The sequence below is a fragment of the Tinamus guttatus genome, unplaced genomic scaffold (assembly GCF_059628265.1).
Source record: "Tinamus guttatus ecotype Peru unplaced genomic scaffold, ASM5962826v1 Tinamus_guttatus_pri_ptg001602l, whole genome shotgun sequence".
Lineage (NCBI taxonomy): Eukaryota > Metazoa > Chordata > Aves > Tinamiformes > Tinamidae > Tinamus > Tinamus guttatus.
The window spans coordinates 5,601,251-5,614,716 of record NW_028290136.1 but is presented as its reverse complement, the minus strand read 5'-3'; the positions used below and the strand labels follow the sequence as shown (position 1 = coordinate 5,614,716).

The following is a 13,466-nucleotide window of genomic DNA, read 5'->3' as shown; positions in this document are numbered from 1 at the left end:
TGTGCATATAAGTAACTAAGAAAAACAGACAAAAAAAAAAAAAGTGGAGTGTTGCCCTGCATTTGTAAGCAGGATGGTGCTTTTGACATCTGAAAATGAAATTGCCTTTTTTATTTTACTGGTGGTTGTAATAGTTGCTCTTAGTCAAGTTAAAATAAAGGCATGTAAGGTAGTACATACTAAAGACAAATTTTATTAACGGTTGTATTTGATATGCATCTGTGTGTATTAGCAACTTACAGATGAGCAGCTTTACATTGGAGGCTACTGAACAACTTTGTAATGACCATACTTCTCGCTTCTGTTTGACTGAGTTATCCTGTGTTGGTACTTTGATTGATTTGATTAAATGAGGTTTGACGAACAACTTTGTTTTCTTTTCAAAGCTACTTCTCTCAAATCTTGGAAGCGCATGGCCCCATGGAAATTAATGATAAGTTATTAGTTGGAGAATATGAACATTTCCCTGAAGAAGCTCGAAAAATTGTTGAAGATGCAGGTGGTCTGCAGTCTTTTCTTCTGGACTCTCTTCGCTTCGTTATGGTGGATAATGTGGTTGGCTTAGTGAGGCATGCACCTCTTATTAAAGAAATTACAAATCTGAACGAGACAGGAGATAATGAAGAGGGAAATTATATGTGCTGTGATACTCAAGGACATTCACCTTGGAACAAAGTACAGTTAAATCCAACTGCTAAGGAATTCAAACCACTATCTTATACTAAACAACCTCATATTTCATCCTCTACTGACAGCTCAGACACAAGCTATGAGATTCCAGAAAATTTGGCTTATTCATTACCTGTTTCATATGGATCAATGCATTTTTTCCATAGTCAGAATATGAATACCATGGAAAATGAGTCTTCCTTTTCATATGCTGCAAATACCGTAGAAAATGAGTCTTCCTTTTCTGAAGTTTTACTGGACTGCCTTGATACTAAAAATCTTGATGCATCTTTGCCTCAGACTTCCCTAGGTTATCAATATGAAGGAGTTTTGCCAGCACCTTTTCAAATGCCTCTTGTTTCAAATTTTGCCAAGCAACCTTATATTCATGCTGATCACGTAGCTCATCAGGATAATAGTGAATCAACAGTTACAGATGAAAATGTCTCTCATATTTTTATGCCAACTGAAATGCAAACATACAAAGACCCCCAGTGCCTGCTTGAGAACTCGGACAACGCAGTTTCTGAAGACAACTTTGCTGCTGCAAATAATACGAATGAAGCTGAACGTGACAAACCAGCTATTAAAGTGGAGAAAGAAAGGAAAGGGAAACCTCTATTGAAAAACAATCCTCATACGAAGGTGGCAGCTTTACAGGTAAGAAATGAAGATGAAAAAAGTATTTGTAGTGTGCTTTAATAATTAATGAAAACTTTCAGCGTCTTTCCCTGCATTTCTGTTGAAAAAGCAACTCATTTTTGAGTTATCTCTTTACGAGAGAGTCATGGTCAAAAAGACCGTGACACAGTTTGGAAAGCACTAAGATGTGTTTTACTAGATAGAGAACAGCTCGAGAGCTTCCAGTCTGAGTTGCTAACAGCTTTTACAACTACTGCCCTTTTTTATTTGCAATTCTTTAAAGAGGCAGTCACTGAATTTTGTCACACCTGAAACTTTCAGAGATCTTTGATCCAGAATGAGAGGGACCTGGTCCACATCAGTTTAGATTTAGTTTGGGAAAGCAGAGCTTAAAAGTCACTGCACAACAGTGTGTGGTAGAGCAAGTCATTCAACATTTGACTCGCAATAGCTCATTAGATAACAGAGTGAACTGGGTGTTACCAGGTCACACAGTGCGTTGCATGATTAGACCGCTGAAGCTCAGCTCCTGCAGGAGGCCTGTGTGAGGTGGCACTAGAGGAAAGCAAGCAGGGCGCTGGAGACCCTGGTCTGGTCCCTGCTGAGCAGAGGTGCTTGTGCAGCAGATGTTGAGTTTCGGAGGCCCCACAGAACGCGTCCTCTGTGAGCTGGGCGACCTGTCAGATTGTCAGACAAAAAGATTGGGGAGGAGGAAGTGCTTTCATTACAGACTGAAGCACTTATTGCAAACAAATGCTTAATTTCTTTTTACATTATAGATGGATATACTTCAAAATGGTGAATTTGTAAGACTTCAATTAGGTCTTCTTGGCTCTCCAGAGCAGAAAAACGGTCCTGCTAGTTGTACACATGGACAGGAGCACTTTTTAATTAAGGATACTTTGTATTCCAGGTAACTCGTGAAGTTGCTGACAGGGAAACTAATACCTTGCCATTTCATCCATTTGAAGTGCAACAGGTAAGTAACCTATGTATGTGTTTACATTTTTCATGAAGGGATGTTAAAGGAATCTCCTGTAGCACAAAAGTAGTTTTCTGTAAATAAGATGTTTTAACAGCTATTGGAGGGAAAAAGTATTTAGCCCTTCGTGTTGAGATATATTTCTTGCTGCCTTTCTTATAAACTTCAGGTAGGTCCATAAAGAAGGTGGGTTTGGAAGTTTTGGGCTTGTTTGTTTTGTGTGTTTTTTTTTTTTTTTTTTTTTTTTTTTTTTTGTAGATATTTAGATGTTAGAGTATGGTACATGGGTATTTTGGTACTTCTTGTCAAAAATCCTGAGTTTGGTTGAATTTCCACTTGGCATAGAGACTTCAGGCTCTATCAGCAGATGAGCAAGGATACGGCCTTCAAACTCTTCATAATCCATTAATTTCAGATAGGAATGTTAATTTGCTGAAACTATTCCAACTGTTACACAACTTCCTCTGAAAAAATCTACAGACTTTTGAATCTCAGCTGGAAGTAGACTGATCATTTCAGACTTGTCCTGAATGTTTGCTGCCCTGGGGGTAATGACTATTGGATTATCTTTTCTAATTTATTTTCAGGGGGATATGCTGCGTATGGAAAAAGAGCACCAGGTATTAAAAGAACAGCTTAAAGAAGCACAGGAAAAATATGAACAGTTACAAAGTCGAAGCTCAGAGGAGATCGGTGCTTTAAAAGAACTTGTGAAAAAAAGCACGGAAGAAATAGAGGTACCGTTTTTATCCATGCAATGGTTTGGTTAGTAAAGACAGACTGCTAAGTTTTATATTGCATGTGATCAATTAATTGTCTTTTGGAGACGTATATGGTAGAGCTCACCACCATGAAGCCAGCTCAGCAGCCCCGAAGTTCTGCCTGCCTGCCATCGTGGGCACACACATGGGGACTGGTTGCCTCCGTCCTTGGGTAGGTGTTGGCTTTGGCTGAATCCAAGGAATGGAGAGCACTATGCTGTTGAGCCTCCCCACTCCTTGAGGAGAAGGAAGTCCCAAGTAGAGGGTGTTAGACAATGCGTTGGGTAAATCCATGCACTGCCCCTTGGAAGCTCCCAAACTCTTCCTTTAACGCTGGGTGCAAAGAGCCTGACAGACTTTCATGTAGGGGAGAATGGAGTCTCATGTCCATGTTTCCCTATGGGTATTCACTAGAAATGGAAGCTCAGGCGATTTGAGCAAGCCAGGACAGGTGAACTTGCCCAAGGGTGATGCAGGTGCCTGTGATGCCTGTTTCCATATTGACGTGGTGATTTTTAAGTGGTTGTGACAGCTGTAGGGATTCACTGCACACTCATGTGCAGGACTTGAGTGTGCACATGTACACAGCGCTCTGGAACCAGCCTTCTTGTTTCAGCCCCCTGCCTCAGAGGGTGTTACGTGTTCTGAAGCTGCCACGTGAGTGAGGGCTGCAGTGAGCCCTGCTGAGCACTGGGTGCAAGTTAAGCAGCAGCACCGCTCTGCTGCTGCAGACCTCCCTGGCCACGGTGGTGCTCATATGGAAAAGCAATCTATTCTAACCTGCACTTCAGTAAAATAGTTTCTCAGAAATAATGTTTGCTTTTTTTCTGCTTTTAGATATCAAGGAGTGAACTGGAGTGGCTTGATCAAGATTTAGAAAAAAAGAAGAAAAAATGGCAGCAGGAGAAGAAAGAAAATCAAGAGAACTTAAAAGCAATAAGGCACACAATCAAAAAGCACACTGATTCCAATGAAACGTAGGTGTTAATTTTGAATACAGATCTACAATACTGTCCCTTTGCTTGATTTTGTTCTTCAAGCAGTAGTAAATAATGTTATGTCCAACAGACTTACAAGTTTCAGTCTTATGTACTGACTGTGTAGATTACACCTAAATAATACTTTTTTTTCTGTAAAAACATAGAAAAAGGCATTGAGTAGCTGAGAGAAGTATGCACAACAAAAACTCAAAGTTGTGACCCTAATTAGAGCATCCTGAAAATGCGTTAAATGCAGTTCTTGGATTAGTGCTTAGTTAGGAGTTCATATATATATATATCTATATACGTTTACAGTGTACTTATACATCTGATTTATAAGCTGTTCAGATTCACTGCATAACTGTCACTGTGGTTGTAGAGGAATGTGAAACCTATTTGCCAGTGAAGAACAGTTTTTCAGAATGTGTTTAATAAATGTTTCATTACGGCAGGTATTCTAAAAACAATGATGAGAAGGAAAAGCAGTATAAGCTGTACTTCAGTACATACCTTGAGACCAGGTAAAATTACCTTTCAGTAATATTTACACTTTTCTACTGACTTGTCCTTATTAGAGTTGTCTGTTTCACTCTGAGTGAATGCATAGAAGAAATAAGCACTTCAAAAAGTAAACCAACAAAATAAGCGATATGGGTTACTTAACATCGGTAAATGTTATTTACTTTTAGGTAGATATTTAGAATACAAAAAAAGGCTTTTCAGAAAACAAACTCTCAAGTATTTCCTCTGATATATGATATTTTTCTATATTTTAGAGCACATTAGAAGTTGTGTGCGATACAGACATACTGGTGTTGAATGCAGTTAGGTTCTTTGCACATCTGTAGTTCTAATTTTACAAAAATGTATCTAAACACTTTTAAAAGTTATTTATTTGCATGTATTGTACAGCCAAGGAGCCATTTACAAATGCATCTTTTATATCTGTTATGTTGGGCTCAGAACAATAACAGTTTTGTATTCAAAGTCCTCTGAGATTCTTACCTTGTCCAGTAAAATGTCATGACGAAATCCCAAGGTGCTGCCCGCAGAGAGGCTGTCCAAGCGCAGTGCTCCAGCCCCAGGCTGGACAGTATTAGTGCAGGTGTACAGAACTGCCATCATCTTGAATCATTACTCAGATGTAAATGTTAACCAAATAATTACACCTTTTTTTTTTTTAATTTCACAGTAATAAATTTGCTAATGAGAAAGTAAAACTGGAAGAACTTATAAAAAAGAGCCAGGCTGACTGCCAAGAGTGGGTGAAGAGAGCTGTATCAGCAGAGGTACAAACAAACAAAACTAAAACACTTTTGCTAGAACCTCGGTCATTTGCACTGCCAGGAGGTGGGGGAGATGCCTGGAGAAGTCTTGATGAAAAGTTTTAATGAAGACTTTTTGCTTTTAAGTAGCTTCTAGGGCTCTTTAGCAGTATACATCAAAAGTGATAAATATTGAGAATTGCTGTTTGTGAAATTGCCTTGCAGAACTTTTCAGCTCATCAAGGCACTTTATTTTGGCTTAATACTAAAAGTGCATAGACAGAATGCTTGGGGCATCTAGTATTGCCCCAGATAAAATGCAGTGAGTGATCTACAGTTTAATACTTCTCCCCATTACATATATGAATAGATGCCTTAACCTAAGGAAGATAAGAATTCCTTATTAGAAGTCACTCATAAGTGAATATACAGTTACCTCTGTAGCTCATAGAATCAGAATTCAACAATTCACTTGAGTATTTCACTGCAAGGAAGGGAGTGCTGACAGATATCAAGATCTCTGCTAACCAATGTACTTTATACTGGAAATGTGTTGAATGACTATGTTGAACTAGGGTTTTCTTTTACAAAAGGTTTGACTGCTGCTCTATCTGTACCAGGCAGATGCCTCCTGCCTGTAGCCCTTGTCCTGCTCCAGGGCTTGTGGTGCCTGTAACTGCACTTGGCCTTCCCCGCTCTGGGAGCCCTGGGGGCCTGGATGGATTTCACATTGTGTATTGGCAAACTAGTGTTGGAGATCCTTAGTGAAACCCAGCTTGAGCTTTTAGTCCTTGTGCTAAGGAACTGCTTTTACTGTGTTCAAAACGAATAAGCAAACAAAACCATTTTTCTTTTCAGGTATCAGTACTCAAAAACTGGAAGGAAACTGAAGTCTGCAGGCTCCACAGCATAGCTGCCAACGGAGAAGCAACTCTCAGGGTGCTAAAGTCAGGGGGCAGGTATGGACAGTTTACATCAGGAATTTCAGTAGTGCTACTTATGAAGAAGAAACTACTGCATGATTAATCTTTTTTTTTTTGTGTGCTGTATTTAAATATAACCTTTTTTTTCATGTCATAATTTACCAGGATGTGAGGTATTTAAAAAGTCCTCTTCATATTTTGATTGCCCCAGCATACTAATTTCTGTTTGAGGAGTCCACTTCTAAGACTGGATAGGATCTAGGTGCCAGTAGTTTAAATTCCCAGTCCTTAACTTGGATTTAGCTGGGGGGCGGGGAGAGGTGCTATCCTAAGACACTAGTCTAAAATGGAGTGGGAATGTTGGAGTTTCAACTGCAAACCTTTGTATTTCAGCAGTTCAGCATCAGCATTACCTCAGCTGAAGTCACAGATTGATTCTTGGGAAACATTTATTTTGAGTATTAAGAAACAAATGGAAGAAGTAGAGGTAAGTCTTGATTTCTCTTACCAAACCAATTTGGAAATTAGGGAAGAACAAGTATCTTTTAAATAATTCTGTATTTCTCTTTTTTATTTACTGCTTTCAAAGCTTCAGTAGCTTGTCCTCCAAGTATTGAACAGCAGTTTTTTGATGTTAAAAGAAAGCACCAATAAGTGCAACAATAAGTGCAGTTCTTGTTTTCTCTCTGCAGGCTCAGTATGAAGAAAAAATTCAAATGGTGAAAAATGGTGCAAAAAACTGCCTCACTAAGATGCAAGCCTACGATCTTTCATCTCCTCCCAGTGTCTTGGTATGTACTTTATATTTCAAAGCCATGTGCTCCAAGGCTATTAGGAAGTTAAGCTTGGCTGTCTTCTATAAGCAATGTACCTTAGAATTAGAATTTGCAGTTGTGAGCACAAAATCACCTGGCTCTGCATATCTCCAGCTACCAACCTAAAGGAAAATGCGTCAGCAGATTAGCAGGATGAAGCTCAGTGAGAAACAAATCCCCAAGCCCTTTTAGGGGCATAAGTTGCTTATGGTTAAATTCAGAATCCTTCATATTCAGTCTGAATGAGTACTAATATTTTTGGATATCGTGATTTTCTTGTAGCACTAAAATCCTTTGAGACAAGGCCCCATTATGCCAACACGTGTAACTGATTGTGGATGCCAAAATTAACTTCCCGTTGCATCTGTTGTGAGCTAGATGGAATACAGCCATTTATGGGAATTAATCTCTAGCGGCTACATCCCAGATAAACACTATTAAAAGCACTTTGCTTTGCCCAAGTCGTGTTGGTTGCCTCCGGTCCCTGGGCAGGCAGGAAGCGGGTCTGGGTCCACACTTGCGGTGCCGCCCGTCACCAACGGTGACGTCAGAGCTCCTCTTGCTCCCGAATCCCTTCCCCTCGCCGCCTCTTCCCAGGTGTCTTTCCCCGTGCGGTGCAGGATCCTCAAGAGCCTTCTGAGGAGAATGTGCAGCTGCTCTCAGTGGTCATCCTCAGGTTACCGTCCGTTTGCAGGTTGAGGAGGAGAGGGAAATGTGATCCCCGTGTTCTGCGCTCAGCATCCTACTACAGAGATACAAAGTTAACTTCTTAGATACTTCTATAATTCTTTCAGCTTCAAAACTTTAGTATGTAAATACTGAATCCAAATGAAAAATCATTAGTGATGAAAAATCCTTTCTTTCTTGACTGCTTAATTCTACCTTTGAAGCTTAGCACTTTTCTATATGCAAGAAGTATAATCTGATACAGCTTAAAAAGCTTAGGGATCATCAAAAATAAACTTAAGGCTATGTATTAATATGGAAACTTATAAAAACTAATCTCAGTTTTAGCAAACTGAAACTGCTTTACTATGTCATGTTTCAGTTCATCCTTTATATATTTGGTTTGGTAAAACTCAATTGATTACTTATAAATATAAAACAAATTGGTATTCTCAAGCAAATATTGGATTTTCTAATTTTTTCTTAGATTAATACCTTATTCCAAAAGTTACTGTATTTCTTTGCCTTCTCCAAAGGAGACAAGTCTTTGTTTTAGGGGAAGATTCTGGGTATAGTGCTTTATAGAGAAGGTAAAATATTACTTCAGGAAGGTGTTAAACCACAGAACACACAACAAGAACATGCGGTTATAATTCAAACATGAGTAAGTATAGAATTTTAGTTCTGTAGGTTGGAAAAAAAACGTTTTTAAAGCAGTCAAGGTCTGGAACAAATAGCAGTAATGCTGTCAAACAACCAAACTCATTTTAAGGAGTTCTTTCCATTTATGGAAGAGACTTGCTAGGGTAAAAAAGAAAAAAGGAAAAAAAAAAAAAAGGAAGAAAAAAAGTCTTCCTGGATCGAGTCAGCTCCAAGTTTTCCAACACTGACTATAGCTGACATAGTTTGTTTGAAAAAACACTGCATTGTGTGGATTGCTTCATCAATTGAAAGGAGTGGGGTGGTTTGTTTGTTTTTTAATTTCCAAATTGATGGCATTTATTAAAGCAGCACTTTCTGCTGCTGGCCTCAACCTGTACTTCAAACTCGTAGCTGTCCCCAGCCCTGATTCTTTAGCAAGCAGATGGGCCAAGGCAGCCGTGTGAGCGCGTATCTGCTGCCGGGCAGTTCGTCCCTGTGCTGCAAACCAAGGAGCTCTGGGAAATACGCTTGTGCTCAGCAAGGAAAGCAAGTGGGGATAAACTTCTGTTTCCTTGGCGTGACCAAGCACACACCGTTCCCGCTGTAGCTGCTAGGAGTTCTGCTGCTTTGATTGCTGATTTGGGGGGATTTGCTTTTACTCCCCAGGGGAAGCAGAGCCGCCCTCCCCTCAGCGACCCGGCCGTGGTCTCCTGCTCCCCTGCGTCGGCGCCGCCGCCTCTGCCTCCCGCCGCTGCCAGCCCCGGGGACGCGGTGCCGGCGGGGGCTGCCACCACCGCCCGGGCAGGGACCGCGCCGACCCACGCGGGCTCTGGGGCTGCTGCTGCGAGCGACGCCTCTGTGAGAGCAGCCACCAGCCCCCTGGAAGGATCCTACGCCAATAAAGTCTCGGCAGCTGGTCCGTCCCGTGCTCCTGGAAGGGCTCCCCAGAACGGGCGGCCGAGCCGCAGCCGTCCCGGGGACGCGGCCGCACAGCCGAGGCCGCCCGGACTTCCCAACAACAAAACGCTTCCAAAAGCATTCGATACCATCATTGCAAGCCTACAGCCCATTTTCCCAAATTATAGCAGGTATTTTTAATGCATTTCTTAGTAGCAAAACTTTCTAAACCTCCAGTGATAACATACAAAAGAATGTGTTTCTGAGTAGACGTCTTGTGTTCTAGGAGATGTTTCATGAGAAGAGTAATTTTGGAGAGGAGGAGGAAGGGGTTCTGTTCTTCCTGTGGGGATGGGCTGTAAGGGAATAGATTTACAGTGTTGACTTTTTTTTTTTTTTTTTTTTTTTTTTTTTTTTACTGAAACCATCAGTTTAATATTTTAGATTTTTTTTATACACAGTTACATTGCCTAGAACCTATTAGGGGAGTGTGGAAGCAGGTGCTTGCAGGCGGGGTTGCATTGTATTTGAAAAGTTAATGTATTTTAAAGGCTCTCTTGGTATGAATCAGACATGGAGGAGGCAGTGTTCTCTAGCACTAAGATTAACCCAAGAACCATCATACTAATAGGCTGGAATCATTTACGTCTTTCAGTTCAGACTTTGTCAACTTCATAAAAGAAGTACGAATGCAAAATGGAAACACGTTGTCAAGTCTGCGCTTGGAGGAGATCCTTAGTCGGGTGACAGACCTCATTCTGGACCATCAAAATAAGGTAATGTGTTGATATTTCGGATGTTTCTATGTGCAGCTCTGCCAGTAAACAAGCGTGGCAGAGTCCAGAAGAGCCCAAAATGTCACTGTCTGGCTCTGGGATAGAAACTTGCTCAAAACTGTTTTCCGCTACCTGTCTAGGCACCAGCTTCAGTAGGGGGAGCTGTGAAGTCGGTGTCTCCTGCGGCGCTAGGACAGAACGGAGCTCAAGCAGTAGCTGCAGAACAAACTGTACCCAGCCCACCCAAGGCAAGACCTAAAAGTGCTCCCAGTAAAAACCCGTATCCATCTCGGCCCAATTCCCAGCCATGGGGAAACGTTGGAGCAACATCCAGATCCAAATGGAAAAAATCAGATGATCTGGTAAGTTCTCTACTCTTTCACTGGCCTTGAAGTTATTGACACACACTGTTTGTAGCTAATATGAGACATGGAGTAACCCAAGGGTGTCGGGGGAGTGGGGGAACCTTTAGTAACATTATAATCATTAGCTTACTGGAGTTGGGTGATTAACTCGTGAGAGCTTCCCAATGACATAACACTTTGTTACAGGCCTCCGACGATGATCCTTGCATAATATGTCACGAGGAGCGAGGCAGAGACTCGTGTGAGCTAGAATGTGGGCATCGTTTTCACAGAGAAGTAAGGATTTTTATGTTCTCCTCTCTGTGGGAGCTTACATGCACAATTGTTCCCATTTCCTAAAAGCCAAAAGAAAACCACTACCCTTGAGCACTTGAAATGTGTACAAAGGACACAGAGGTTTCCTTTATGTAGTTTGTACACCAGGAATTGCTCTACTCTGTGTCTTGTTAAGTGTCCAGTTTGGGTGTTTAGCTCTACCCAAAGTAATAACTGATCAGAATGAGTTTAAGTTTCCTCTTCAGGGGCGCAGTCAGACTGGTTGCTAATCAAGTCCCAGCTTTCTGTTTGAAGAATACTTAAAGCATGGGCTAGCACTATAAAACTTGTATTTGTCACCTGATAGTAGCTGCATATGCAACTTTGTGTAGTTTAAAAAAAAAAAAGTATATTTTAATAATTCGTTACTGCTGTTACTGATCTTTATCCACTGACACATTTGTGTACTGCTTATTTGTTATTGAAAATAGGCGCCAATGTAGATTGATTAGCACAGCATCAGAATTATGAATGCTAAATATCAGCCGACTGAAGGTGAGCTCTTTTCACCAGACTTGAGCTGTTTTCTGAATTTCCCTCTTCTTGCAGTGCGTTGGAACGTGGCTTAAGGAACATTCGAGTACCTGCCCCATCTGTCGTGTTCATGTTCTGTTACCTGAAGACTTTCCTGAACTTTCTGCACGAAACAAATATGTTTAACCTTGCTTTAGCTGAGCAAATGCTGATCAAATGCAAAGTTACTACCACTAAATAACCGCCATGATAAGGAAAGCAGGTGTGACAGGAAGCCTAGGAGGAGATGAAACCCAGGTTTGATTGCAACCGTAGCAGAACTTGCCCCGACTCCAGCACTTTACCCTTGGCGTCAGGCCGTGAGCCGGGCCTGTGCCGCGGCGCCGGTACCCCCCGGTTGCTGCAGGCCGAGCTGCAGCCCTTCCCTCGGTGCTCAGCGCAGCCGGGAGCAGCGGCCCAGGCAGCCCGTGGGGCTGCGTGAGGGCCTCGGAACTGCCCCAGCGACTTACAGGCCTCACCCGGCCTTGAGGAAACTCCTGTGAGGAGGAGGATTTCTTCCAGAGCTGCCCCCCTGGAATTGTTTTCATACCATAGGCCATCTGCAGGATACACGAGCAGTCTTCTGGACAACCCAGCTTTTACTTTTTCCTAGTCATTTCTCCTGTTAATTTAATTAGGCTTTTCTTGTCCATTATAAATCATTATCATCATGATTATTCTTCATCATATAATTGTGGCTCTAGCCTCTGTATAAATCATCAACTAAAAATTAAACTGATTAAACTGATTAAACTGATTTCTTTTAGTAATATTTTGAAGAAAAAATGTTAAGTGTTCTTATGTCTCTTTTTGCTTGCATAGCCTTACTTAGACTGCTAGGCCTCAATCTTATTCAGTTCAGCTCCGCCAGGGGCTCAAATTACCCTCCTCTGGCAGGAGTTTATTTGTTTAAATCAAAATTACAGGGGTTTTACCTTTGATGAGGCAATACAGTTCGTGTGCCTTCTGTGCATGAAGGCTAAGCTATCTAAAAGTGTGAGGTGGTAGAAAATAGCAACAGGTAAAGGACGGGTTATCCCCCTACTTCAGAAGTCTGAGTTTGTCGTTTCTTTATTGTAAAATTTGTCTTGGACAGCCTGAAGACCAGACTGAGATCATGTACAGCAAAGCCCTCTGAAAAAGAGGGTAGGACTGTGGATTCAGTACAAGCAGGATCAAACTGATGATGGGAGATGAGGGTAGCTCATGCTAAGAATCGTACGTTCCCCAACCTGAGAATGCTACTGATAAAGCCTCAGCCTGCTACTGTGATTACTGTGCTAACTGGAATTTTGCGATCAAAATAAAGTTTTTCCTCCAGCCGATGTGTTTTTCGAGGTGTATTTTTGCTCAATCTAATACGTTATTGACGACAAACCTACTCTATGCTGGAGCGTGAGCTCAGGCACGGGGCTGCCTAAAGCCCAGGCAGGGCGCAGCTCCGCAGGGCTGCACTCTCCTCCTTTCACACTCTCCATTTCCTCAAGGGGAAAAGAAAACCACAGATCTTGCCCCAGGCAGCCCTTCTCAGCAGCAGGCCAGGGCCCCTCGCCCTGCTGGGCAGGCACAAAGCTCCCCACGCCCCAGGGCAGAACTCGCCCGAGGTGGCTGTGAGCAGGCAGCAGCAGCAGCCAGGAACTGCTGTCCCCAAAGATGGGTTGGGGACCAGCTGGGCCAATTTCTCCTCTGCCCACAGCCCAGCTAAGGCAAGGGAAAACCCAACGACTTGTTCAGGAACCTGGTCCTTTCTCCTCCCTAATCCCCCACGCGTGGAAGGATTTTAGTGATATTAACAGGTAATTCTTTTTACCTCTTTAGAGAAAAAGGCTTAGAATAGACAAAAAGCACAAGACAGTTGTCTTGAGTAACATGGCCAGATTTCTCAGGCTCTTTTTAACCCCACACGGAGGTGGCCACGGCGGGTTTATTACCCTCATTACCAGTTCTGGGCACCTTAACGAGGAGCCGTCACGTCCAAGGGCAGCTCGCGGGCCCTGGTGCGGCGGCAGGGCCGGCCTCGCTCCGCGGGCAGGCGGCAGAGCCCCGCGCTGAGGAGGCGGCGGCTCCGCGCTGCGCCGAGGGGGAGGCCCCGCGCTCGCTCTGAGCAGCAGGGGGCGCCCTGCGGCGGCTGGACCCACACGGCGGGATTGGCGCCCCCCGCAGGAGCCGTGGCCGCCCCGCTCTCCCTGGAGCTGCGGGAGCTCGGGCAGCCTGTTCGGGGTTGTACGGCCTCCAAGCAGGTGTGCGGGCACTTA

General features: G+C 42.8%; 1 protein-coding gene across 1 annotated transcript in view; it reads left to right on the top strand.

Annotated features, from left to right (window-relative positions):
* Positions 1 to 11,433, top strand: part of TTC3 (tetratricopeptide repeat domain 3) — a 48,301-nt gene extending 36,868 nt beyond the window's left edge. Inside the window, exons 32-45 of the mRNA XM_088539326.1 lie at positions 387 to 1,329; positions 2,225 to 2,290; positions 2,881 to 3,030; positions 3,892 to 4,031; positions 4,487 to 4,555; positions 5,227 to 5,323; positions 6,158 to 6,258; positions 6,616 to 6,709; positions 6,915 to 7,013; positions 9,012 to 9,433; positions 9,898 to 10,018; positions 10,159 to 10,380; positions 10,570 to 10,659; positions 11,248 to 11,433. Of these exons, the coding sequence (XP_088395452.1) occupies positions 387 to 1,329; positions 2,225 to 2,290; positions 2,881 to 3,030; positions 3,892 to 4,031; positions 4,487 to 4,555; positions 5,227 to 5,323; positions 6,158 to 6,258; positions 6,616 to 6,709; positions 6,915 to 7,013; positions 9,012 to 9,433; positions 9,898 to 10,018; positions 10,159 to 10,380; positions 10,570 to 10,659; positions 11,248 to 11,358 (2,725 nt within the window). The 3' untranslated portion in view covers positions 11,359 to 11,433. The remainder of the gene's footprint in view (positions 1 to 386; positions 1,330 to 2,224; positions 2,291 to 2,880; positions 3,031 to 3,891; positions 4,032 to 4,486; positions 4,556 to 5,226; positions 5,324 to 6,157; positions 6,259 to 6,615; positions 6,710 to 6,914; positions 7,014 to 9,011; positions 9,434 to 9,897; positions 10,019 to 10,158; positions 10,381 to 10,569; positions 10,660 to 11,247) is intronic.
* The last annotated feature ends 2,033 nt before the right edge of the window (positions 11,434 to 13,466 follow it).